The sequence below is a fragment of the Gopherus evgoodei genome, chromosome 1 (genome assembly GCF_007399415.2).
Source record: "Gopherus evgoodei ecotype Sinaloan lineage chromosome 1, rGopEvg1_v1.p, whole genome shotgun sequence".
Lineage (NCBI taxonomy): Eukaryota > Metazoa > Chordata > Testudines > Testudinidae > Gopherus > Gopherus evgoodei.
In genome coordinates, this window is record NC_044322.1 from 280582924 (window position 1) to 280609513 (window position 26590).

At 43.6% G+C, this 26590-nt stretch overlaps 1 protein-coding gene across 1 annotated transcript in view; it reads right to left on the reverse strand.

Annotated features, from left to right (window-relative positions):
- The window catches only part of CFAP54 (cilia and flagella associated protein 54), a 226138-nt gene that overhangs the window by 144800 nt on the left and 54748 nt on the right, over positions 1–26590 (reverse strand). Inside the window, 5 exon segments of the mRNA XM_030548506.1 lie at positions 1789–1959; positions 17772–17893; positions 18007–18084; positions 19896–20043; positions 24439–24567. Of these exon segments, the coding sequence (XP_030404366.1) occupies positions 1789–1959; positions 17772–17893; positions 18007–18084; positions 19896–20043; positions 24439–24567 (648 nt within the window).

Here is a 26590-nt window from a genome sequence, read left to right on the forward strand (position 1 = left end):
GGACACCTGGGCCCTGACCCAGCAAATTACTTAGACAAGTGAGCATGTGAGGACTGGACCTTATCCAAAGCCCACTGAAGTCTATACAAAAACTCACATTGACTTAAACAGACATTGAAACAGGCCCATTAACTTCAATACAGTTATTTACATACTTAAAATTAAGCTTGTGGTTAAATGCTCTACTGGATAAAGACATTGTCCACTAAAAAATGGATCACCTCAGTTTACATACAGTAAGCCTATGAACAGACTACAGAGAAGACCGAATTCAAATCCATAATCTAAACATCATGTAATTATGTTGGCATGACTCAGACTTATTTTGTTTCTCTACATTTCAAGACACTATGTTATTTTGTAAAAATAAATAATAGAACTTAAGAAAGAACATGACTCCATACATCAATACTAAATAATCAAACTCACAATAATTTAGGGCAAAATTCTGATACCCTTACTCCTGCTGAATAGTTCATGTATGGTCACACTGAAATCAATGATTCCACTTGTAAAGTAAGATGCTACTTGACATGAGTATCAGAACCTGTCTCTTAATATTACAACTTTATTAAACTGGTGACAGTTTCCTTTAAAGTTTCACACAAGAATGTACCCTTTTTGTTTTAGGTTATGTTGCACCTTTCTTTACAAAATCCAACAAAATGAGTGGCTACATCTTCACTGTAAATATGCACAATCGTGAACACACGAAACTAAAATTCTCAATAGATATAATTTTACCTGTTCTTATAATTTGCATTTTTGACTTAACAATTAACTAATTATCATTAAACAATCGGTTCATTTTCAAACAAACAAATATAAAGTGAAATATAGCACTTTTTTCATGAAATGAAACCATTTTTTAATTAATAAGGGAATATATTTGGAGTTGGTTTGATTTTCACTGCAAGAAATTTATGCACCTTTATTTAAATGTAATTTAGGAGAGTATGTAATTTTAATTAAGAACGATTTTTTTTTAAATCTCTCTGATGTCAATTTAACATATACATGTACTTTCAGGGAGAAAAAACGGCTCCTGGAAAAGGTCTGTTCTTGAACAAAGGATAAAAAAAAATTAACATATTGCACCATCTAGTGGTGAACACCTTATAAGATCTGTTAAAAATTTACTATGCCATATATTAAACAAAGTGGAATAAATACCCATACTAATTACAAAATGTTAAATATTGGACACTTTAACTAGGGTTAAAACTTTAAAAAATATATTATTTAGGGCATAAATGGAAATATATTGTCCCACAGTGAATTCAAGGTTTCAATTCAGTCAATTGGTCATAATAAATATACAGTCTGAAAACACTATTTCCAGAATTTTGTTTATAACTCTGAACAGAAATTGAGTCCTCACCATTTCTATACACAACATGAACATGTTTGAAAAGATTTACTATTAAAATTCACCTCTTGAGAAAACTACAAATAGTGGCTATTTTCTACACCAAATTGAAGTGTGCATAGTGTCTGTTTAGCAGAAGGATTAGTCTTTGACAGGTAGCATAAACGGATGATATATAGCAGTAATAGAAGAGAACAGCCCACAGGAAAAGAAATGTTGCAGGTAAATGTAAAGGTCACAACAGTGAGTCACCAGTGACTCACAGAGATGAGAATTTAGAATGTATTCAGTTAAAACAACATAATCTACCTAAGAACGATAAAGAGCACAGTGATAAATATGGTATTGCTGAAGCAACTTTCTTCACAGCCACTTATAGTTTCACATCTTTCTTATGGAGTCGTTATGAAGAGCATTACCTGAACATCTGAGGTGAATGGGGCTGGTTTAAATGTCATGGAGCAATGTGATCTGGAAAGCAACAGAGGAGGAGGGGGGATTCTGTTTTTCTTGCTAGTCATAGCTTGTTTCAGACTGGAGTACAATGCATTTTGTTCAGCTTCAACCTTCTGAATTAAAGCTAATGCTTCCTATGATGAAAAATATGAATAGAAGAGAAAATCAAGGTGAAAAACCAAACAGAAAAGAAAAATCAAAACACATTTGCAAAATATCTCCAAAATTAATATTATAGTATGATAAAGTGCTCCACAATGCTGAGGCCCAGCATAGTGCCCCATGCATTAGTTATAACCTGGATTTAGGATTAGAGAGCTGTAAATGGTGAATGGGACATTGTTTAAGCCCTCTGTGCTAAACTGAATTTCACAATATACAACAACAGGAATGCAGGGCTCTTTGATGAGTCACCCAAACTCAGGTGTTATAACGGTAGAGAAAGATGAGAGTAATTACTATTGGTGCTGATTAAAATTAATGCTGGCAGGCAACTCGTTAGCTCCAGTCAAGACATAAAAGGGATCAAACTCCTGCTCTCTGAGAGAAGTGGAGAGCTAACTCGGAGAAGCTTCTGAGAGGAAACTTTAGGAATAGCCATGGTTGGAAAGGAAGCTTAGGTTGTTGCCCCCTGTTCCTCACTTTATCTCACTGAGTGGGATACTGATAGGACTGGCAGTGAAATAGCTCAGAAAAAAGATGAGAGAGTGGAAGAGAACATGCATGAGAATGCAGGACTAAACCCCTCCTCCTCTTCCATGGGTCCTCTGCTTCCCATTGGCCAGGAAGTGGGGAGGGAAGGTGGTTAAGAGCTGACTGCCCCGCTTTCCCTCTTTCTCCATTAATTTAAACCTCTTCTCGGGTTTTGGGGGCCTTTTGTCCACTTTCGCTACATCGCCCTCCTTCCCTGTAGATGTAACACAGGAGCTGTGTTTTAAGGATGTTGCAGGTCTAATCTAACGCCTGTTTGGGGATTAGGAAGGATTTTTTCCCATTGGGCCAAAGTGGCAGATGTGCTGTGGTATTTTTCATCTTCCTTACAGAACATGGAGGCAAAGTCAGGATAAAAGGAGTAGGTCTTGGAAATTCAATAGTAGGAGTTTTTTTTTGAAAAAATGGTTACTCACTTTCTCGTAACTGTTGTTCTTCGATATGTGTTGCTCATATCCATTTCAGTTAGGTGTGCGCACGCCGCGTGCAAAGTCATCAGAAATTTTTTCCCCTAGCAACACCCATCGGGTCAGCTGTGAAGCCCCCTGGAGTCATGCCTTCATGGAGCTCAAATATGACCCTGCCGACCCTGCGCCTCCTCAGTTCCTTCTTGCCAACTACTCCGACAGAGGGGAAGGTGGGTGGGTTTGGAATGGATATGAGAAACACAGCTCGAAGAACAACAGCTATGAGAAGGTGAGTAACCATATTTTCTTCTTTGAGTGCTTGCTCATATCGATTCCAGATAGATGACTACCAACTACTACCTTGGAGGTGGGTTGGAGTTATGGAATGACAGACTGGAGCACTGCTCTGCTGAAGGCTGCATCATCTCTAGCATGCTAGGTTATAGTGTAATGAGCAGCAAATGTGTGCATCGAGGACCACATTGCTGCCCTGGAGATTTCCTGAATCGGCACATGGGTCAGGAACGCTGCCGATGAGGCCTGCACCCTCGTGGAATGGGCCATGAGAGCCAGGGTTGGAACGTTGGCTAATTCATAGCAAGTGTGGGTGCAGGAGGTAATCCATGATGAGATCCTCTGCAACAAGACCGGGAGACCTTTCATATGGTCTGCTATTGCCATGAATAGCTGGCTCAACTTTTGGAATGGCTGCGTGCATTTGATGTAAAAAGCAAGCACCCGTTCAACGTCCAGAGAGCGGAGCCATTGCTCTTGGCTGGTTGCATGAGGTTTAGGGTAAAAAACAGGCAGGAAAATGTCCTAGTTGGAATGAAATTGGGACACAACCTTTGGAAGGAAAGCCAGGTGAGGTCTGAGCTGCACCTTGTCCTTGAAGAAGACCATGTATGGAGGATCAGAGGTGAGTGTCTTGAGCTCCGAGACCCTTCTTGCCAAAGTAATGGCAACCAGAAAAGCAATCTTCCATGATAGATACAAGAGTGAGCAAGTTGCCAACAGTTCAGACAGAGGTCTCATGAGTTTGGAAAGAATCAGGTTGAGGTCCCATGCAGAGATTGGCTATTGAACCTGAGAGTACAGGCACTCCAGGCCCTTGAGGAAGCAGCTTACCATGGGGTTGGTGAAGACGGAGTGCCTGGCCACTCCCGGGTGGAATACAGAGATAGCTGCCAGGTGAACCTTGATGGAAGAAGACCTTGCCGCATGAGTTGCAACAAGTACTCCAGGATGACAAGATTGGGAGCCTGCAACAGTGGAGTACAGCCCTGGGAGCAACAGATCGCAAGCCACTTCCACTTTGTCAGATAAGTGGCCCTAGTGGAGAGCTTCCTGCTACCAAGAAGAACTTCCCTGACCAATTCCGAGCACACGAGCTCAATGGGGTTTAGCCATGAAGCTTCCAGGCCATGAGGTGGAGAGACTGGAGGTCTGGGTGACGAAGGTGACCATGGTCCTGGGTAATCATGCCTGAGAGCAGTGGTAGCATGATCAGGGTGTCTATCAAGAGGCCCAGGAGCGTGGTGTACCAGTGTTGGCGTGGCCGCACCGGAGCCACCAAGATGACCACCGCCTTGTCCCTGAAGACTTTGAGCAGGACTTTGTGTACAAGAGGAAACGATGGGAATACATACATGAGATGATCTGACCATGGGAGGAGGAAGGCATCTGCGAGGGAGCCCTGGCTGTGGTTCCAGAAGGAGCAGAACCTTGGGCACTTTCCGTTGTTCTGAGTTGCGAGGAGCTCAATATGGGGAGTTCTCCACCTCTGGAAGATGGTGAGGATGACATCCGGCCGGATGGAACACTCGTGGTTGCGGAACAATCTGCTGAGGTAGTCCACCAGTTCATTCTGTGATCCTGGGAGATAGGTCGCCTCCAAATGGATAGAGTAGGCTATGCAGAACTCCCACAGCTGGAGGGCTTCCCAACAGAGGGGAGAGGAATGGGCGCCACCCTGCTCGTTTATGTAAAACATTGCAGTTGTGTTGTCCATCATGACTCCCACACATTGACCCCTGCAATAGGCCTGGAAGGTCTGGCACACTAATCGAATCACTCTCAGCTCCTTAATGTTGATGTGGAGCGAGAGCTCATCTTGAGACCAGAGGCCCTGTGTCTGAAGGTGCCACATGTGCACGCCCCAACCCAGCACAGACACGTCCGTTACCAGGGACAGGGAGAGCTGAGGTCTGTGGAAGGGGACTCCCTTGCACATGTCTTGCTGGTTGAGCCACCAGCCCAGGGACTAGAGGATGTGACCCAGAAGAGTGACTACAGAGTCCAGACTGTTTCATCCCGGGCAGTATGCTGACATGAGCCCAATCTGGAGAGGTCTGGGACGCATCCTGGCATGCCGAACCATGTATGTACAAGATGCCATGTGACCGAGTAATTTCAGGCCAGCCCTCATTCTCGTGGTAGGGTACTGAGACCTTGTACGGCGTCCGAGATCATTAGAAAATGGGTCTCTGGCAGGAATGCTCTGGCACGACCCGAGTCCAGTACTGCCCTGACAAACTCTATCCTTTGCATTGGTATCAGGATTGACCTGCCCTCGTTGAGAAGAAGGCCCAGCCTGTTGAATGTGGACCTCAAGATACATATCTGCACTTCTAACTGGTCCCTGGAGTGCCCCCAGAGTAGTCAGTCATCAAGGTACTGATACACCTGCACCTGCCTCCGGCGAAGGAAGGCAGCAATGATCGACATGCACTTGAACACCCAAGGGGCTGTGGACAGGCCAAAGAGGAGAACCATAAACTGAAAGTGGTTGCGACTGACCATAAACCTGAGGTATCATTTGTGAACAAGACATACGGATATTTGAAAGTACGTGTCCTTGAGATTGAGGGCCGCATACCAGTCTCCCAGATCTAGAGAGGGGATGATCGAGTTCAGGGAGACCATGCGGAACATCAGCTTCACCATGAATCTGCTGAGGATCCACAGATCTAGAATGAGTCTGAAACCCCCTTTGGCTTTGGGAATTAGGAAATAATGGGAGTAGAATCCCTTGCCCCTTAGCTCCTGAGGAACCTCCTCCACTGCCCCTGTGACAAGGAGCATTTGCATCTCCTGGATAAGGAGTTGCTTGTGAGAAGGGTCCCTGGAGAGGGACAGGGAAGGGGAGTGGGAGAGAGGAGAGGAGCAGAACTGGAGAGAATAACTCACTTCTACCGTGTGAAAAACCCAGCAGCCTGATGTTATTTGGATCAAGCATGGTAGAAGTGGGATAGATGGTTCAGAAAACAGGGTTGAGGATCCAGTCCATAGTCTGGCATACCGTCCCCGGGTGCAACTTCAAAAGGCCTGCTTGGAGCCTGAAGAGTTGCGTGCCTGGCCCGGAATTGGCGAGGGCTGGGACAGCTTCCGTCTGCCATTCCTACCGCACTTCCTAGAAAAGTCCTGTCTAGGACACAGTTGGTAGGGATGTTGAGAGGGCAGTGATTTAAAATGTTTCCGCTGAGTAGCTGGGGTGTGCACACCCAGCAACTTCAGTGTAGCCCTTGAGTCTTTTAGGCTATTCAGCCTGGAGTCACTTTGCTCCACAAATAATCCTGCCCCATAAAAGGGCAGGTCCTGGAGGGTCTGCTGAACCTCAGGAGGCAGACCCGAGGCCTGCAGCCATGAGCTCCTCCTCATTGCCAAGCCTGAGGACAAAGTGTGCACCGCTGAGTCCACAGCGTCCAGTGAGGCCTGTAAAGAGGTCTGTGCCACTGCCTTCCCCTCCTCAACAATAGCCCCAAAACTCCTCCCTGGAGTCTGAGGGTAACAGCTCCATAAATTTCAGCATGGAGTTCCAGGAGTTGAAGCTATATCTGCTCAGGATTGCCTGCTGTTTAGCAATCCTGAGCTGTAAGCCCCCTGTGGAATAGCCTTCCTGCCAAAAAGGTCAAGTCTTTTACAGTCCTTGCTGCCCGTGCCTCTCACTTTCATTCACCAACAACATTACCAAGGAGCAAGGCTGTGGGTGGGTGTACAAATACTCGTACTCCTTAGAGGGGACAAAGTATCTCCTTTCTATACCTTTGGCTGTGGGGGGGAAATGGAGGCTGGGGTCTGCCACAAGACCTTTAAGTTGACTGGATGGTCTTGATAAGTTGCAGGGCCACTCTGGATGGACTTTCTGGGGCTAGTACAGTCAACTATTGGGTCTTCTTATTCCGCCATCTCCTCGGCCAGTAGGCCCATATTGTGCGCCACCCTGCGCAGTAGGTCCTGGTGGGCACGACTGTCTATGTGTGGTAGCCCTAAAGTAAAATTCCCTGCCATTGCCTTGTCTGGAGAGGATGAGGAGGAAGCAAGCGGGGGAACAGGATCGTCCTGGACCTCCTGGTTCATTGGGACCTTCTGCCCAGCCTCCTGTTCCAAGTCAATTATCCCCAGATTCGCTGTAGGAGCAGGGGCTGGCTCCAGGGGAGGCACAGAGGCCGGAGTCCCCCCTCAGCACCTGTGGGATCAGGGAGGCTGGTTGAGGCCACTGGCAACCCGGTCTCGGATACCACCGACCAAGAGCCCTTGGACAAGGTAACCTGAATCTGATGATATGCCCAAGGGTTCCAAAAGGGCCACTGTGCCAGCCCCTGCCATTGCGCCAGCCATGGCATTGTGCCCACATTGGAGCATCTATTTACCAGTGGGTGCTGGTGCGAGTATCTGGACACCGCTCAAATCCGAAAATGAGGACTGAGATCTCAACAGCTATTGTAGTGCCAAGCAAAGCTGGGTTGGTGAGCAGTGCCATGAGGATGTGAAGCAGTGCTGAGATCCAGAGTAGCTCCAGGAAGACAACCAGTGCCAAGAACTCAACCAGTGCTGTGATGACTGGTGCCGAGAACAGGACCTCCACTGAGTTGGGGACCTGGGTCAAGATGAGGATTGGTGCCGGTATGGTAAGCAATGCCGCAAGCCAGACTGGTGTCATGAGTCTGACTGGTGCCGCGAGTTCGAGTATCTTCATGAGATAGATTGGTGCCAGGACTCAAAACAGCGCCTCCTTGTTGGTGCTGGAAAGTGATGCCTTGGAGATGCAGGCGGATGCAATATTGCCAGCTTGTTGTGGAGGGCCAGAGACTGTGGTGCCATCATGGCAATGAGGTCCCTTGTGGCGTCAAAGGTGTCTGGGGTGGATGGTAGCCCCATCTCTTCCACCACATGGGTTGGGGAGTCCAATGGCACCGGACTCAATGGTCCCCTTTCTGGGGCCAAAGTTGACAGTGCCAGCTCCAAAGCTCTCTGCGCCAGGTGCTCTTCCCTGGGACGCACCCCACTGGCCAAATCCAAAGGAGTGGGACTCGAAAGCAGAGATCCACTCCTATCCTGTTTCCTGTGATGCTTCTGTGGCACCGGGAAATGGCAGTTCCCACCGGCTTCGGCACTGGGGAGCAGCAGTGCCGCGGGTCTCTGTGCCAGAGTCCTTCTGCCGCGCCGCTTCTGCCATGGACGCTACAGCACATCACACCAATGAATTTGGTGCCAGATCTTGCCATGCCAAGGCAGATTGCGATCTTAGAGCCACCTCCATAACTACAACTAACACTGAAACTACAGCAAACTGAAAGGCTAGGAGAATGAGAGGAGAACTTGCAAAGCAAGTTCCAATGACTGTCACGGGTGCCGGGTCAGCAAGGTCATATATTGAGCGCCATGGAAGCGCCAATCCAGGGGACTCCACAGCTGTCCCGATGGGTGCTGCTAGGGGAAAAACTTTCCAATGACTGTGCATGCGATGCATGCACATCTAACTTAAATCGATATAAGCAAGCACTTGAAGAACAACATTTATTTGTTGCAAGGTGCAGCCAGTGTCCAGTGCAGAAGAAGGCTAAAGCTAGCTCCTAGAATAAAAGAAACACTGATTTTGCAGGTGAAACTTGTGCCTCCAGGAGGAGGCATAGCCTGAATTCTTCACAGGCTGAGGTCCCCCTTTGTTACCCTCTACCCCCATAGAAGGGTGGGAAAGAGGTTTTCAGAAGTGAGATGAGTCCAAGGGTAGGCTAAGGAGGGTCTAACCTAAGATTTTGTTAAATCGAGGGAATTCTATAACCCAGCAGTTCTTAATCTGTGGGTTGGAACAACAAAGTGGGTCACGATCCTGTTTTAATGGAGTTGCCAGAGCAAGGTTCGATGGGGACAGGTGAGCAAACCCCACAGGTAAGTGGGGAACAAGACCTGGGAGATGGGTCGGAAACAGGAGGGAGCACGGGCCATAATGGCAGAGAAAGGAGGGTCAGGGCAAAGCTGGGAGGCAAGATCAAACCAGTATCTTAGATGTCTATATACAAATGCAAGAAGTATAGGTAATAAGCAAGAAGAACTGGAAGTGCTAATAAATAAATACAACTATGACATTGTTGGCATTACTGAAACTTGGTGGGATAATACACATGACTGGAATGTTGGTGTGGATGGGTATAGTTTACTCAGAAAGGATAGACAGGGGAAAAATGGAGGAGGTGTTGCCTTATATATTAAAAATGTACACACTTGGACTGAGGTGGAGATGGACATAGGAGATGGAAATGTTGAGAGTCTCTGGGTTAGGCTAAAAGGGGCAAAAAAAAACACGGGTGATGTCGTGCTGGGAGTCTAAAACAGGCCACCAAATCAGGTGGAAGAGGTGGATGAGGCTTTTTTCAAACAACTAACAAAATCATCCAAAGCCCAAGATTTGGTGGTGATGGGGGACTTCAACTATCCAGATATATGTTGGGAAAATAACACCGCGGGGCACAGACTATCCAATAAGTTCCTGGACTGCATTGCAGACAACTTTTTATTTCAGAAAGTTGAAAAAGCTACTGGGGGGAAGCTGTTCTAGACTTGATTTTAACAAATAGGGAGGAACTCGTTGAGAATTTGAAAGTAGAAGGAAGCTTGGATGAAAGTGATCATGAAATCATAGAGTTTGCAATTCTAAGGAACGGTAGAAGGGAATACAGCAAAATAGAGACAATGGATTTCAGGAAGGTGGATTTTGGTAAGCTCAGAGAGCTGATAGGTAAGGTCCCATGGGAATCAAGACTGAGGGGAAAAACAACTGAGGAGAGTTGGCAGTTTTTCAAAGGGACGCTATTAAGGGCCCAAAAGCAAGCTATTCCGATGGTTAGGAAAGATAGAAAATGTGGCAAAAGACCACCTTGGCTTAACCACGAGATCTTGCGTGACCTACAAAATAAAAAGGCGTCATATAAAAAATGGAAACTAGGTCAGATTACAAAGGATGAATATAGGCAAATAACACAGGAATGCAGAGGCAAGACTAGAAAGGCAAAGGCACAAAATGAGCTCAAACTAGCTATGGGAATAAAGGGAAACAAGAAGACTTTTTATCAATACATTAGAAGCAAGAGGAAGACCAAGAACAGGGTAGGCCCACTGCTCAGTGAGGAGGGGGAAACAGTAACGGGAGACTTGGAAATGGCAGAGATGCTTAATGACTTCTTTGTTTCGGTCTTCACTGAGAAGTCTGAAGGAATGTCCAATATAGTGAATGCTACGGGAAGAGGGAAGGTTTAGAAGATAAAATAAAAAAAGAGCAAGTAAAAAATCACTTAGAAAAGTTAGATGCCTGCAAGTCACCAGGGCCTGATTAAATGCATCCTAGAATACTCAAGGAGTTAATAGAAGAGGTGTCTGAGCCTCTAGCTATTATCTTTGGGAAATCATGGGAGACGGGGAAGATTCCAGAAGACTGGAAAAGGGCAAATATAGTGCCCATCTATAAAAAGGGAAATAAAAACAACCCAGGAAACAACAGACCAGTTAGTTTAACTTCTGTGCCAGGGAAGATAATGGAGCAAGTAATTAAAGAAATCATCTGCAAACACTTGGAAGGTGGTAAGGTGATAGGGAATAGCCAGCATGGATTTGTAAAGAACAAATCGTGTCAAACTAATCTGATAGCATTCTTTGATAGGAAACGAGCCTTGTGGATAAGGGAGAAGTGGTGGATGTGATATACCTAGAATTTAGTAAGGCATTTGATACGGTCTCGCATGATATTCTTATAGATAAACTAGGCAAATACAATGTAGATGGGGTTACTATAAGGTGGGTGCATAACTGGCTGGATAACCGTACTCAGAGAGTAGTTATTAATGGCTCCCAATCCTGCTGGAAAGGTATAACAAGTGGAGTTCCGCAGGGGTCTGTTTTGGGACCGGCTCTGTTCAATATCTTCATCAACGATTTAGATGTTGGCATAGAAAGTACACTTATTTAGTTTGCGGACGATACCAAACTGGGAGGGATTGCAACTGCTTTGGAGGACAAGGTCAAAATTCAAAATGTTCTGAACAAATTGGAGAAATGGTCTGAGGTAAACAGGATGAAGTTCAATAAAGATAAATGCAAAGTGCTCCACTTAGGAAGGAACAATCAGTTTCACACATACAGAATGGGAAGAGACGGTCTAGGAAGGAGTATGGCAGAAAGAGATCTAGGGGTCATAGTGGACCACAAGCTTAATATGAGTCAAAAGTGTGATACTGTTGCAAAAAAAGCAAACATGATTCTGGGATGCATTAACAGGTGTGTTGTAAACAAGACACGAGAAGTCATTCTTCCGCTTTACTCTGCGCTGGTTAGGCCTCAACTGGAGTATTGTGTCCAGTTCTGGGCACTGCATTTCAAGAAAGATGTGGAGAAATTGGAGAGGGTCCAGAGAAAGGCAAAAGAATGATTAAAGGTCTTGAGAACATGAGCTATGAAGGAAGACTGAAGGAATTGGGTTTGTTTAGTTTGGAAAAGAGAAGACTGAGAGGGGACATGATAGCAGTTTTCAGGTATCTAAAAGGGTGTCATCAGGAGGAGGGAGAAAACTTGTTCACCTTAGCCTCCAATGATAGAACAAGAAGCAATGGGCTATAAACTGCAGCAAGGGAGATTTAGGAAAAAGTTGGACATTAGGAAAAAGTTCCTAACTGTCAGGGTAGTTAAACACTGGAATAGATTGCCTAGGGAAGTTGTGGAATCTCCATCTCTGGAGATATTTAAGAGTAGTATATGGAGGGGATGTTATGATAGGATCGTTAATTTGGGCAATTGATCTTGGATTACCACCAGATAGGTCTGCTCAATGGTCTGTGGGGAGATGTTGGATGGAATGGGAACTGAGTTACTGCAGAGAATTCCTTCTTGGGTGCTGGCTGGTGACTCTTGCCCACATGCTCAGGGTTTAGCTGATCGCCATATTTGGGGTCGGGAAGGAATTTTCCTCCAGGGCGGATTGGCTGGGACCCTGGAGGTTTTTCGCCTTCCCCTGCAGCGTGGGGCACGGGTCGCTTGCTGGTGATTTCTCTGCAGCTTGAGGTCTTCAAACCAATTTTGAGGATTTCAATAACTCGGTCCTGGGATAGGGGTTGTTATAAAATTGGATGGGTGGGGTTCTGTGGCCTGCCTTGTGCAGGAGGTCAGACTAGATGATCAGATTGGTCCCTTCTGATCTATGAGTCTATGAGTCTATGAGTAGGTTAGATAAATGTCTATTAGGGATGGTCTAGACAGTATTTGGTCCTGCCATGAGGGCAGGGGACTGGACTCGATGACCTCTCGAGGTCCCTTCCAGTCCTAGAGTCTATGAGTCTATGAGCTGGCTTAGACTTGCTGGTGTGCAGGGCCAAAGCAAAAGCCCCACCACCCAGGGCCCACGCTGAAGCCTGAGGACTTTAGCTCTGGGCAGCAGGGCTCAGGTTATAGGCCCTCTGCCTGGGGCAGAAGCCTGTAGGCTTTGGCCCCCAAGGCAGCTGAGCTCAGGTGGGTTCAGGCTTCAGTCCCCCATCCTGGGCTGGTGTAGTAGTGCAATGAAGTTTGAGAACCCCTGCGATAACCCAACACTGGACCCAGTTAAATTCCGGTACATGAGAGATGGGTGAGTATATCATGCCCCTCCCCAGTGTTAAGTTAATAAAGTTGCACCCTGCCCCTTGAATCTATCCTGTGTCTGATTTCAGTCACCTACATGTCCTGACCAATAAAGTTATGTTGCATCAGTATTTTTGAGCAGCAGTATTGCTCACTCCAGGAAAGAGTGAGTTTTGGACACTAGACCAGGTTCTCTGAGAACAGGATAGGAACTCAGCATATTCATGCTTCCATAATGACAACTATTGTTAATGGTCTGAAGAGAAAAATTTCACATGCTTATTCTCTCTTTAAAATTGATAGCACTCAAATGACAAAGTGGTTTAAAATGTACTTAATTCTCAACTGCTACAAATTTAAGACATTTCTCAGTATTGAAATGCTCCTCAGAACTCAGTAAAAACTGTTTTCAAAAGAGAAATAAACCCAAATGAAAATTGAAGAAAATGCTATAATACAATAAAATCTGAAGATCAAGTAAAAGGCCATTAGCGCAGGCATTATCACTTGAGTGACCCATATCACACACAAAGTAACATAATATTAGGGTCTCCTATATTTAGTTTTCCTAACTCTTTTAATTATAAAAGATTCTGTTAAAATCTTTTTGTGAGAAGTTTTACCATCACTTTTGTTTGCAGCAGACCTCTGAAATTGAGTAGTCAGAAAGCCCTGGGGGAAGGGTTTGGGGTTTTTTTGGTTTTTTTTTTGGTCTCATAGAATTTTACTCAGGTTTGATTATAAATGTTTTGAAAGTTGCCATTCACCTTCTTATTTGTGCCATCAGTAAAAATTTTGGCAGCTTGACAAGATAACAACTAAACTTGAATATTCTAACCTAATGTTTGGTCCTGGCTGCCACAAAAGCAGCAGCAGACACTGCACTAGGAACTCTGGAGCAGAGAGCCTCTCTAAGAGTGAGGATAGAGACAGCTAATCTGGGCTGGGCTCCCCTTGGGTGCCCCACATGGGGAAGAAGCATCCTTCCAATCTCCTAGCGAGATGATAGAAAGACTGAGGAAGGACTTCCCCTTACAAATTTTCCATGCAGACGCAGCATATATCTGCAGTGGCCTATCAGACTATCATACCCAACCTCTCAGTGCAGGAGGCAGGGCCGGATTAACTTTTTGTGGGCCCGGCATCAAACAGATTTGTGGGCCCCCCTGGGGAATGAAGGGGCCAGGGGCAAGAGCATAGCGGGCAGGGTGGATTTGATTTAAATCATGAAGAATTCCTAGTCAGGAAGACTCGATTTAATCATGGTTTTCTACATAAAAGTGCATCCTTGTTGGTTGTTATAACCTTAATACATACTCTTCACAACTCACAGATAGATGTAGGTTTTTGGTAATTTCATTTACCAAAGGTAATTGAGCAGATATTTAGGATGTCATTGGGAGGTGAACTATCTCCAATGCAACAGGTTAATTATTAATATTTGGAGGATTTTCTTGCCATGCTGTATTGGGAGAACATCACCAGACAGACATTTAAATTGTTTTATTTAACTAAAACAACAATGTTAAGTACTCTGGATTTTTTTCTTCAACAGCAAACATAATATTTTAACAAAAAAGCATATGTCCCTCGCTTCTCACATTTATCTCCAGATTTCTTCTCTTTGTCCAGATCTATTCCACCCCCAACAACCTTCTATTCATTGAACTTTTTGAAACTTTGCCCTTTTAGAGAGAGGTAAGGGATTGACTCTGTGTACACAAATTTTCAGAGGGACAATAGAGTTGAGGTCTGTTATTTCTCACCTATAAACATTATTTATTTATTTAAAAACATTTTTGCTGTTAACAAGCATGTTACCTCTGGAGACACAAATCCACAGTGTGAGAACTACAAAACTAAGCATTTCTGATGGTATCCTCTAGACTGAGCACTGAGTCCCATTAGGTAGATAGAAAGATTAACCTAAATAATCTATAGAGAAGCCTGTGGAACCCCATAAGATTGGGTCCCTAATCCATGAACTATTGGAACTCATTTATAAAACTTTTCTTAAACATTACATGAATATATTGTCTCATACTATGGAATTAGAATTTATAATCTCTATTCCATGATGAGATATAATCTTTAGATAGTTTTATCCAACCTGACAGTGGGGCATGGTGAGGGGGGAAGGACTGGTCCCCCAGCTGGAGCGAGGCAGGTGCCAGGGGCAAGATGAGCATAGCGGGGCATGGGGGGAGGATTAGTCCCTGCTGACTGGAACAAGGCAGGGGCTGGGGGCAAAAGCACAGCTGGGAGGGACCTAGGGTTGGTCCCCAGAGTAAGGGAGAGGCTGGGGGTAAACTGCAAGCACAGCAGGGCTGGGGAGGGGGTAAACAGGATTTCCCCCCCTGCCCACATAGAGCACAGACCTACCTTTTCCCTGGTTCTAGCCCATTCTCTTCATCTCTCTCTGCACTGAGCTGCCCCTCCTCCAGTGTGACAAGTGGGAATGTTCTTAATGTTTTCTTTGAATACTGTGTGGGTGCCTGAGTTTCCCCTATGCATTTTTAAATAGGGGATAAAGGTGTGTGATTGTTGCAGTGCCCTGGGCAGGTGTGATGCTGCCTGCACAAAGAATGGCTGACAGGGGTGCAGGGTCTGGCCAGGAGTTAGGGTGAGGGAGCCTCAGGGTTGGGGCAGGAGGTTGGGGTGTGGAGCACTTACCTGGGGTAGCTCCTGTTTGGTGCAAGAGGTGCAGGTGAGTGTGTGTGCAGGAGCTCTTGTTTGGTGCTCATGGTGGGGGTTGGGATGTGGGGGTGGTGCAGGAGTCAGGGCTGTGGTTGTGTGTGGGGGTGGGAGTGCAGGAGTCAGGGCAGAGGGCTGGGGGTGCTCCCAGCCCCCTGCTCTGAATGGGTCACGGCAGAAGCCTTGGGGGTATGCCCTGATTCCACCCCCTTCCCCAAGGCCCTGTCCCTGCCTCTTCTCTGCCTCCTCCCTGAGCAGCAAGCACGCTGTGGCCCTACTCTTCCCCCTCCCTCGCACTGGCAAATAGCTGTTCGGTGGCGGGGGAAGCACTGGGAGGGGGAGGGGCAGGAACGTAGTATGCTCTGGGGAAGAGGCAGGGAAGGGGGGACCTGCCTGCTTGTGGAGCCTGCCCTGCAGCAGAAGCTGGCAGGACCAAGCTTATGCCCGCTGTCCCCGCAGGAGAGAGCGGGGGGCGGAGAAGAGTGGGCTGGACCAGGGCGCCTTTGGTGCATGGGCCCAGTGCCATGGTGCCAGTGGTACCGTGGTAAACCCCATACTGGCAGGAGGAAGATGAGAGAGAGAGTGGGATCAGTCTCCCTTCCACCATCCCGAATCTCAGCAGATGGCCCCATATAACAGAGTGGTTTGTCCCATGAGCCAGAGAGCCTGAGGCTAAAACAACCCGAATTACAGGATGAGCCCAACCTCAGAGCGATCTAGTGTTTCCCCTATAAAGACCAGCTGAAAGCTACAGTGAAGAGGCAAAGTTCAGGAAGATCCTGATACCAGAAAAGTGGAGTAGTAAGAACCAGAAGGCTGAACTCCAGCCAAATAAAGCCTGTGACTGTGATAGGACCCAGCTCTGGGAAGGAGGTTTGGGAATCCCTACTTAAGAGGAGACAGACTTTGAATGGGGTTGGGGCCTGGATGGCCAGTGTGTACCTAGAAGACTAAATACATTGGAACCCTAGAACGGTAGTAATTTAATTACATTTGGACTGAGTTCAGGGAAACAAAGACCTTTGGCCATGAGTGGATGCTCAGGAAATAGATAGCCCTGTTACATCCCAGCAGCCAGCCCATTTCCTCACCCACCCACATGCACCAGCTTTCTCCTTCTGCTAGCTAGGAGGTTGCACAGGCAACCTTATTTCTTGCATTCCTAACTCTTGAGTACCTAACTTGCAAATCTAAGTAACATTCTTTTTACCTACCTTTTTGGTGTGCAATAGATACACAGGAAGAGAAAAGAATATACAATAGCATAATATGAAATAAACTCTTTACCAGCATTTGTTTGGGATGGCCATCTTACTCAAAAGTGGTGGAACTGCAGGTTATCACAGCCAAATTGCTGGTAAATCTTCACAGTACCGCACCCCCATTTTGTATTCTGCCATATACCACATACTTTACAGAAAAAATATTTTAAAATATTTCTAGGGTGTTTTAAAAATCTTATTAGGACCACTTTTTGTATTCTTTTATCTGTAAAGCCAGGTGTTTTTGTTACCATGGTCCAACTGTCTGGGACTGAAAGGATGAGAAAAATAACTAACATTTTAGAAACTTCTAAAAATGACAGAAAATATATTTTCTAATACTGTATAGTCACAAGTTTTAGAGTCCAATATCCTCCTGCTCCAGGGCTAGAAACAAGTACTGTATTTCACTGACAAAGAGAGGATTCTAATGGATAGGAATTGGGGCATAGGCCATTGCAGTCAATGGAAAGATTCCCAATGACTTCAATGGGCTCTGGATCAGGCATGCAGTGCACTCACCCCCATTAGTTGAAAAATATTAAGTCATACACCTGTCATTGATCCAGGACTGAACATATCTCATCTTGAATCTCTATCCAAATGTAGTTTTAGGAGAAAATCCTACATTTTGGGACAAGAAGGATTTGGGGAGATCTGCAGACCTGGCTCAGAGCTGCAGGATTTGTGCCTGGAGGGCTTGTCCTCCAGATAATCCATGATATTTAGGGATGAAACAAATGCCCATTCCACAAGAGTCAAAAACACTTCTTTCCCTTTCCTTCTATTCCTCCCTCTATCCCACCTCATGGAATGCTTCAAGGAAAATTCTGCAACAGGGTTTTCATGTGGATTTCAGGTTCCCCAGATCCCTTCCTTTTGGGTGTTTTTGCAAGAATAATTAATCCAGTCCTCAGTTACATGGAATATGAAAAACTGATATTTTAAAGGGTACTTCAGAAATTTCACAATAAAAATAATTTATATTACCTCAAGGAGGTGCTTTTGGAAAGAACTGGCTGAGCCTTTAGGGAACATCAATATAGCCTTTTGCATCAGGAAGATAGCTTTGGATAACTTATTCTTTTTTATTTTATTCATTATATCTGATTCTATAAAACAAATATATTGTTAAACAAGTGAAATAATAAGAACTCTTAAATATTTACATATTTTACAGCAATAATACATTAAGCTTTTTAATCAATACACTAATAGTTATTACCTGTGAAGAGATTAAGGCAATTTACATCTTTCCCAGGAGACTTGGTAGACTTGAGATTTTTGCCATTCATTTGAACACCTATATGGAAAGAAAACACTTCATCATCTTGCTCATTATGTTGTCCCTGTTGAAGAGTACTGTAAGAGGGTTTATAGGAGTTCTGTATTTGAATTCCCACTCTGACAATAGCTGCTCCTCTCTGTTCTTTTGTTTGGCTCATCAACATTTCTTGGAGTGAGCTCACAAGCAAAAATATTCCATCCCCCTATCCCTGCCATCCTTAGAAGCACTGCCAGCTCATGGGGAAAGAGGGATCTTATGTTATCTAGTGTGACAAAGTCAGTCCTGAACGATAGAAGAGTGTGGCCAGAGCCATCTTTAGGATTTATGAGGCCCTACGCAGTATTATTAAACTGATGCCCTATGCTCTACTGAAAGCAGTCCCCAGCCAGCACTGCTGACCCCAGTGTGTTGAGGGGGCACTGCCACCGCTCCCACCCACGGACTCCCAGAACCTCCCCATTGCTGACATACACCAAGCTTCATGTGTGACACTGGCTCAAGGCAGGCTTCGCGCCGTCACATGAGGGCTGCACCTTGCCAGAGCCCACGGCCCTCCTGCATCCCCTAGCCACTCCTGGCTCACCACAAGCATTTTGACAGGAAGTACCAAGAAGTAATAACAACAATAATACGTGTGTGTGTGTGTGTGTGTGTGTGTGTGTGTGTGTGTGTGTGTGTGTGTGTGTGTGTGTGTGTGTGTGTGTGTGTGTGTGTGAGAGAGAGAGAGAGAGAGAGAGAGAAACTGCGTGTTGGGGGACTGCGTGACAGAGTGTGTGTTGGGAAGTGTGAGACTGTGTGTGTGGTGGGGGGACAATCTGTATTGGGGGACTGTGACCCATGAGAATATATTATATATATATATATATATATATATATATATATATATATATATATATATATATATATATATATATATATAAAAAAATTAAGGGCTGTTAATGACCTTTAAAAACCCCTTTTCTGGTGAAAGAGGAGCCAGTGTCATACGGTAACAGCCCAGAGAAGGGAAAGGGGAAAATATTTCTGTTTGCGTTGTGAGTTTGGGTTTGTTCTCGTTTTGCTTAAGAGAACTTCTTGGGCCTATCCTGTGGCCAACCATGTAAATAAGGAAAAATAAACCACAGTGAAGAGAAAACCCCTCCAGAGTCAGACTGATTTACTCCAGGCCCCTACACTGTCCAAGGGAGAAACATTGAGGCCGACAAGGTGAAGGAGGTACCCTACCACGCTAGGACTTCATTGGAAATTCTGTAGTGCAAGATTTATAGTGGCTTTTAAATATAAAAAATGGACCAAGCAAAGTGGTTCTTTGGGGCCTTCTATACCAGAGTGGGAAAGCAGGTTGCTTGCTAACATCGAATAGATAAGGATAAATTGGTAGCATAGAAATTGAGACTACAAATAGTATAAAATAAATTATTCAAATCCACTTTTCGAGAGAGAGAGCGAGAGAGCGAGAGCGAGAGAGTGTATATTACAGATGATCCATCTACAGAGCTTCTTCCTTCCTTCTTTTTAATGACATTACAGCAATTTGCAATACAATTGAAATCATGTAACTCACTGTCTAGGAGCCAAATCCTGGAGTCCTTAAGGTTTAATTCCCACTGATGTAACTGTGTACAGATTAAAGACTGCAGGATATTGTTTGATAAACAGACGTTAATCACATGTTATTTCTGATTGTGTGTGAAATATAAACTGCCCCAAATTTGCTGCATTTTACAAGCACTGATAAGATTTTATTACTTAAATAACATTACAAAAATATACTAACGCACAGATTAATCCAACTGTGAAAGTTACTTAGCTTTATTAAATCTTACCTTGTTTCATGTTAAGAAGTTTCACAGCAACTCTGTGTTGAGCCTGAATAAGCTCCAAGTGTAAATCCATCACAAAATTGTTTCCTGGGGCTTGCTTATCATCACCATATGCTGAAGAAGCATTCAGATTTTGGCCATTTGAATTCTTCTGATTAAAAGGAAGCATTAATTAAGCAAATACTGATTTAAAATAAACTGTTTTAATATATTTATTTTGAAATTACTAATAAGAAAATTACTAATTCAGTATGTTGAGGAAGTTTCAGCAATTTGCCATAACTATATAGATCACAAATATTCAGAAATTCTTTCTCTTTGCAATAGTCAAAAGCAAAATCAATAGTAAAGTATAATACACAGAAACAGGTAAGAAATATAACAAGGATTTCTGAATCTTACAATCAGAAGTCACAAAAGTACACTCAAATGAACTATCTACATTAAAAACGAAATAATGCTATCTGTTGTCAACTACCCCACAATAGGTTATGGAAATAATAGATGCAGTTCACATCAGGGAAATGATTGTTTTCAACATGCCTTTTATGTAGGATGGATGGAGATGATGTGTTTTACAATGTGTATGAGCCAAATCTGCTGAAGGAAAAATTTAACCAGAAAAACGTGAATGATAATTTGGAATCATTTAACAACTTACTAGAATCCCAGAAAGCAACAACTGAGGAAGAATGCAATGCTGGTTAAAAAAAAACTGACCTGGTTTAGAATAAAAGTGAAGGCAGCTATAAATAAATAAATAAATAAATAAATATAAACAAATGGAGGAAGGGGAAAGTGGATAGTAATGAATACAAATCAGAAGGTAAGAACTGTGGAAAACTATTAAGGGAAGCAAAGAGACATAAGGAGAAATATGTGGCCAGCAGAGTTAAGGACAACAGGATTTTTTAAAAATGTATTAGGAATTAAAAGAATCCTAACAATGGTAATGATCCATTACTAGATGGAAATGGTACAATAATCAATAATAATGCAGAAAAGGCAGAGGGTCTGATAGATATTTCTGTTCTGAATTTGGGGAAAACAGATTATATAGTTTCTACATAAGGTGATAACACTTTTTCCATTCCACTAGTATCTCTGAAGGATGTTAAGCAAAAGCTTCTGAAGTTAAACATTTTTAAATCAGCAGGTCCAAATAAATTGTATCCAAGAGTTTTAAAAGAGCTGGCTGAGGAGCTCGCCGGACCATTAACTAGGGTGACCAGACAGCAAGTGTGAAAAATCAGGACGGGAGGGGTAATAGGAGCCTATATAAGAAAAAGACCCAAAAATCGGGACTGTCCCTATAAAATTCGGACATCTGGTCACTCTACCAATAACACTGATTTTCAATAAGTCTTGGAGCACTGGGGATGTTCCAGAAGAATGGAAGAAAGCTAATGTTGTGCCAATTTTTAAAAAAGGTAAATGGGATGCTCTGGGTAATTATAGGTCTGTCAGCCTGAAATGGATCCCAGGTAAAATAATGGAATGGCTGATTAGGACTTGATTAATAAAAAATTAATTAATGCAAATCAACATGGGTTTATGGAAAACAGATCCTGTCAAACTAGATATTTTTTTTGATGAGATTTGGTTGAGAAAAGTAATAGTATTGACATAATAGACTTCTGTAAGGTGTTTGATTTGGTACTACACAAAATCTTGATTAAAAAACTAAAACGATATAAAATTAACATGACACACATTAAATGGATTAAAAACTGGCTAACTAATAGGTCTCAAAATATAATTGTAAACGGTAAATCATCACCGAGCTTGTGTGTTTCTAGTGGGGTCCTGCAGGGATTGGTTCTTAGCCCTATGCTATTTAAAACATTTTATCAATGATCTGGAAGAAAACATAAAATCATCACTGTTAAAGTTTGCAGATGACACAAAAATTGGGGGGAGTGATAAATAATGAAGAAGACAGGTCCCTGATTCAGAGCAATGTGCAACACTTGGTAAACTGGGCACAAGCAAACAATATGAGTTTTAATATGCCCAAATGTAAATATATACATCTAGGAACAAAGCATGTAGGCCATACTTTTACAATGGGGGACTCTACCCTGGGAAGCAGTGCCTCTGAAAAAAACTGGGGGATTGTGGTGGATAATCAGCTGAACATAAGCTCCTAATGTGATAATGTGCTAATGCGATCCAGGGATTCATAAACAGGGGACACTCAAATAGGAGTAGAGAGGTAATTGTACCTCTTTATTTGGCACTGGTAGGACTACATCTGGAATACTGTGTCCAGTTCTGGTATCCACAATTCCAAAAGGATGCTGATAAACTGGAGAGGGTTCAGAGAAGAGCTCACAAGAATGATTAAAGGATTAGAAAACATGCCTTACAGTGATGGACTCAAGGAGCTCAATCTATTTATCTTAACAAAGAGAAAGTTAAGGAGTGACTTGATTACAGTCTGTAAGTATCTATAGGGGAACAAATATTTAATAATGAGCTCTTCAATCTAGCAGAGAAAGGTATAACATGATCCAATAGCTGGAAATTAAAGGCACATTAACACTGGAAATAAGGTATAAATTTTTAACAGTGGATTAACCATTAATTAACCATTGGAACAATTTACCAAGGGTTATGATAGATTCTCCATCACTGACAATTTTTAAATCAAAATGGGATGTCCTTCTAAAAGATCTGCTGTAGGAATTATTTTGGGGATGTTCTATAGTCTGTCTTATACAGGAGGTCAGTCCAGTGCTGGGCAACCTGCAGCCCATGACCTGTCAGAGTAATCTGCTGGTGGACCACAAGACGGTTTGTTTACATTGACCATCTGCAGGCATAGCCGTCCGCAGCTCCCAGTGGTCGCAGTTCACCATTCCTGGCCAATGGAAGCTGCGGGAAGCAGCAGCCAGCACTTCCCTGCAGCCTGTGCCACTGCCCACAGCTCCCATTGGCCAGGAACCGCGGCCACTGGGAGCTGTAGGTGGCCATGCCTGCAGATCATCAGTGTAAACAAACTGTCTCGCAGCCCACCAGCAGATTACCCTGACTGGCCACAGGTTGCTCACCACTGGACTAGATGATCACAATGATTCCTTCTGGCCTTGGAATCTATCAATCTGTAAAATGGGTGCCACAATTTCCAAGTGTAAACAGCCTGGGTTTCTAATTTAACCAAAACCCATTGTTCTAATTTGTCTTTTTGAATAGAATCATAGAACTGGAAGGGACCTTGAGAGGTCATCTAGTCCAGTTCCCTGCACTCGTGACAGGACTAAGTATTATCTAGATCATCCCTGACAGGTATTTGTCTAACCTGCTCTTAAAAATCTTCAGTGATGGAGATTCCACAACCTCCTTAGGAAATTTATTCCAGTGTTTAACCACCCTGACAGTTAGGAAGCTTTTCCTAATGTCCAACCTAAACCTCCCTTGCTTCAGTATAAGCCCACTGCTTCTCGTGCTATCCTCAAAGGTTGTGGCGGGGAGGAGGGAGAATTTCTCCCTTCTCCCTGCAACAACCTTTTACATACTTGAAAACTGTTATGTCTCCTCTCAGTCTTCTCTTTTCCAGACTAAACAAACCCAATTTTTTCAATCTTCCCTCTAGTTCATGTGTTCTAAACCTTTAATCATTTCTGTCGCTCTTCTCTGGACTCTCTGCAATTTGTTCACATCCTTCCTGAAATGTGGTGCCCAGAACTGGATATAATACTCCAGCTGAGGCCTAATCAGCGCAGAGTAGTGGAGAAGAATTACTTCTCATGTGTTGCTTACAACACTACTGCTAATACGTCCCAGAATGTTGTTTGCATTTTTTGCAATGGCATTACGCTGCAGACTCATATTTAGCTGGTGGTCCACTATGACCCCACTTTCCACAGTACTCCTTCCTAGGCAGTCATTTCCCATTTTCTATGTGTGCAACTGATTGTTTGTTCCTAAATGGAATACTTTGCATTTGTCCTTATTGAATTTCATCCTATTTACTTCAGACCATTTCTCCAGTTTGTCCAGATCATTTTGAAGTTTAATCCTGTCCTCCAAACCACTTGCAACCCCTCTCAGCTTGGTATCGTCCGCAAACTTTATAAGTGTACTCTCTATGCCATTATCTAAATCATTGATGAAGATATTGAACAGAACCAGACCCAGAACTGATCCCTCAGGGACCCCACACATTATGCGCTTCCAGCATGACTGTGAACCACTGATAACTATTTCTGGGAACTGTTTTCCAACCAGTTTTTCCACCTACCTTATAGTAGCTCCATCTAGGTTGCATTTCCCTAGTTTATGAGAAGGTTATGTGAGACAGTATCAAAAGCTTTACTGAAGTCAAGATATACCATGTCTACCACTTCCCCCCATCCACAAGGCTTGTTACCCTGTCAAAGAAAGTTATCAGGTTGATTTGACATGATTTCTTTTTGACAAATCCATGCTGACTGTTACTTATCACCTTATTGTCTTCTAGATGTTTGCAAACTGATTGCTTAATTATTTGCTCCATTATCTTTCTGGGTACAGAAGTTAAGCTGATTGGTCTGTAATACTTTACCTTTGTACAATAGGTGTCAAGTACTGATTTTCCATCTGGTAAAATGGTCATTAAGCGAGACGTGTTCATTCCATTAATTGCTTTTTCAAGATTTTCATAAGCAAAATGTAACTGTTCTGCAGGGCTTTTCTGAAATAAATTCACATACAAATAAACTGAGAGTAGCGCTAACTGCTACATTATATACTATGGAAAGCAAAGTGCAATCATTTTTTGTTGTTGCTATTAAGGTCCAACCATATTCTCTTTAGACAAACAATATTCCCATTGGTTTCACATGCTAATTTTGAAATTTTAAAGTTCAGCCATTTATCAGTTAGTGGTAAATATGTATATTCTCATTCACGTATAACTAAACACACACACGGACAGAGTCTCCTGAAACTTTCTAAAACAAGATTCAAATCCGCAAAGGCAAATTTCTCAAAATATGTTTACAACAGAGCTGAAACCTCAGCCATAAATTTAGTATTCTCTAGCAGCAGTTTTACAATATTCTATTAAAAAACTGTAAAAAAAAATAAGGTTCTAAAGTTAAGATATTCCAGTGTTAAGGATACTCCCTGTGGGAGCCAGATTTATAAATTTATTTAGCCATTTACTTGGATTTTCAAAAGCATCTATGTGCCTAAAGTCATTGATTTAAATGAATGTTAGGCACCTAGGTGCTTATCAAAATGCCTACTACATGCTTAAATACCTTTTAAAATCTGGCCTATGGTCCTTAAATTACCTAATGACATATTATATCTCAAATAATACAATATAATACCATATAGCTTTTTGTCCTATAGGGCTTAGTAATGGAACTTGAATGGTCTCTCGATATAGAGGTTTTTTTTAATATGAAATTTCCTAGATTTCTTTAAAAGAACAAATGCCATAAACTAGAAGTATTTTCCTGGACAGCACTGCAATGCCCTGAACTGCACAAGGGTGCACTCTGAACAAGATAAGGGCTTCAGTTAAGTTACATTTCATTCACACACAACTTACAAAATAACAGTCTCCTTCGAAGGTCTCACTGAATGGGGCTTTTGCCAACAAGGGATCACTGTAAGTGAAACTCATAACCAAACCCTGCCCCCTGTTGTTCTATGCATGAACCTGCTCCATTACTGCTATAATGAACTTCTAAAGGCACTGCAGGGTCATTAACCCTGGATACTCTGCAGGGAAAAGGGTGTGGCTGAACACCAATAGAGAAATACAGAAGTACCAATGCTTTCCCAACATGCATGGAAAGGTTAAGATCCGGGACACTTGCCTTCTGAGAATAGGACCAGACACGAAGACCATCCTCCTGTATAAGACAAAGACTGATGTAGAGGCAAAGACTATATCACCTCAGTGGAGCCCTACCCCAACACCAGTGCAAACCTGATCATGGTGGCCTGTAGCTTGGCCACTGTCGAGAAACGGGTGCTGCCAAGAGAGTCCTGAACCTGAACTGGATCATTGCACAGGTCCTCTGCCTTGACTGGGCAGCTGTGGCAATTCCCAACAAGACACCAGAGGCTGGGAGTGCACCTATTGCCTTGCAGAGTAGCATTAGTGAAGGTTCAGGAGGTCTGGCTCCAGGAGATAGATATGGGGAATGAGGAGATTACCACAGAACAGAGGAAATATCTGATGTGGAAACATTCTGCCACAGGGCAACTTTGAGTGTGTGACTCTGTGATGGGCTGTCTACCCTACACAAGGCCTTAAAGGGTTTAGGTGACTAGGTGGGCCAATTAACTCCATAGGCTGCACCTGGAAGAGGAGCCAGGGAACAAGGATTAATTAGAGATAAAATTCAGCTGGATAGAAACACAAGGGGCCTGTATAAAGCCCAGCAGCTGGGACTAGAAGGAAGCTGCAGAGAGAAAGAGGCTTCAGTCACTCTCAGGGTGAGAGAAGGAAAGATAGGAAGTAGCCCAGGTATACAGCAGTAAGGTTCCAGGCCGTGCAGACCTTGACTGCTTATGGTAGGGTCTCTGGGCTAGAACCCAGTGTAGAAGGCGGGCCTGGCTTCCCCTACCAGCCACTGGGCAGTCGTGTCATTAAGGGGTAGTGAGAGGAAAGACTACCTGGCACAGCGGGTCCCAAGAAACTTTGATACCCTGGAAGGGATGGACTACAGTGACCAGAAGTAGTCAAGTCTGAAGAC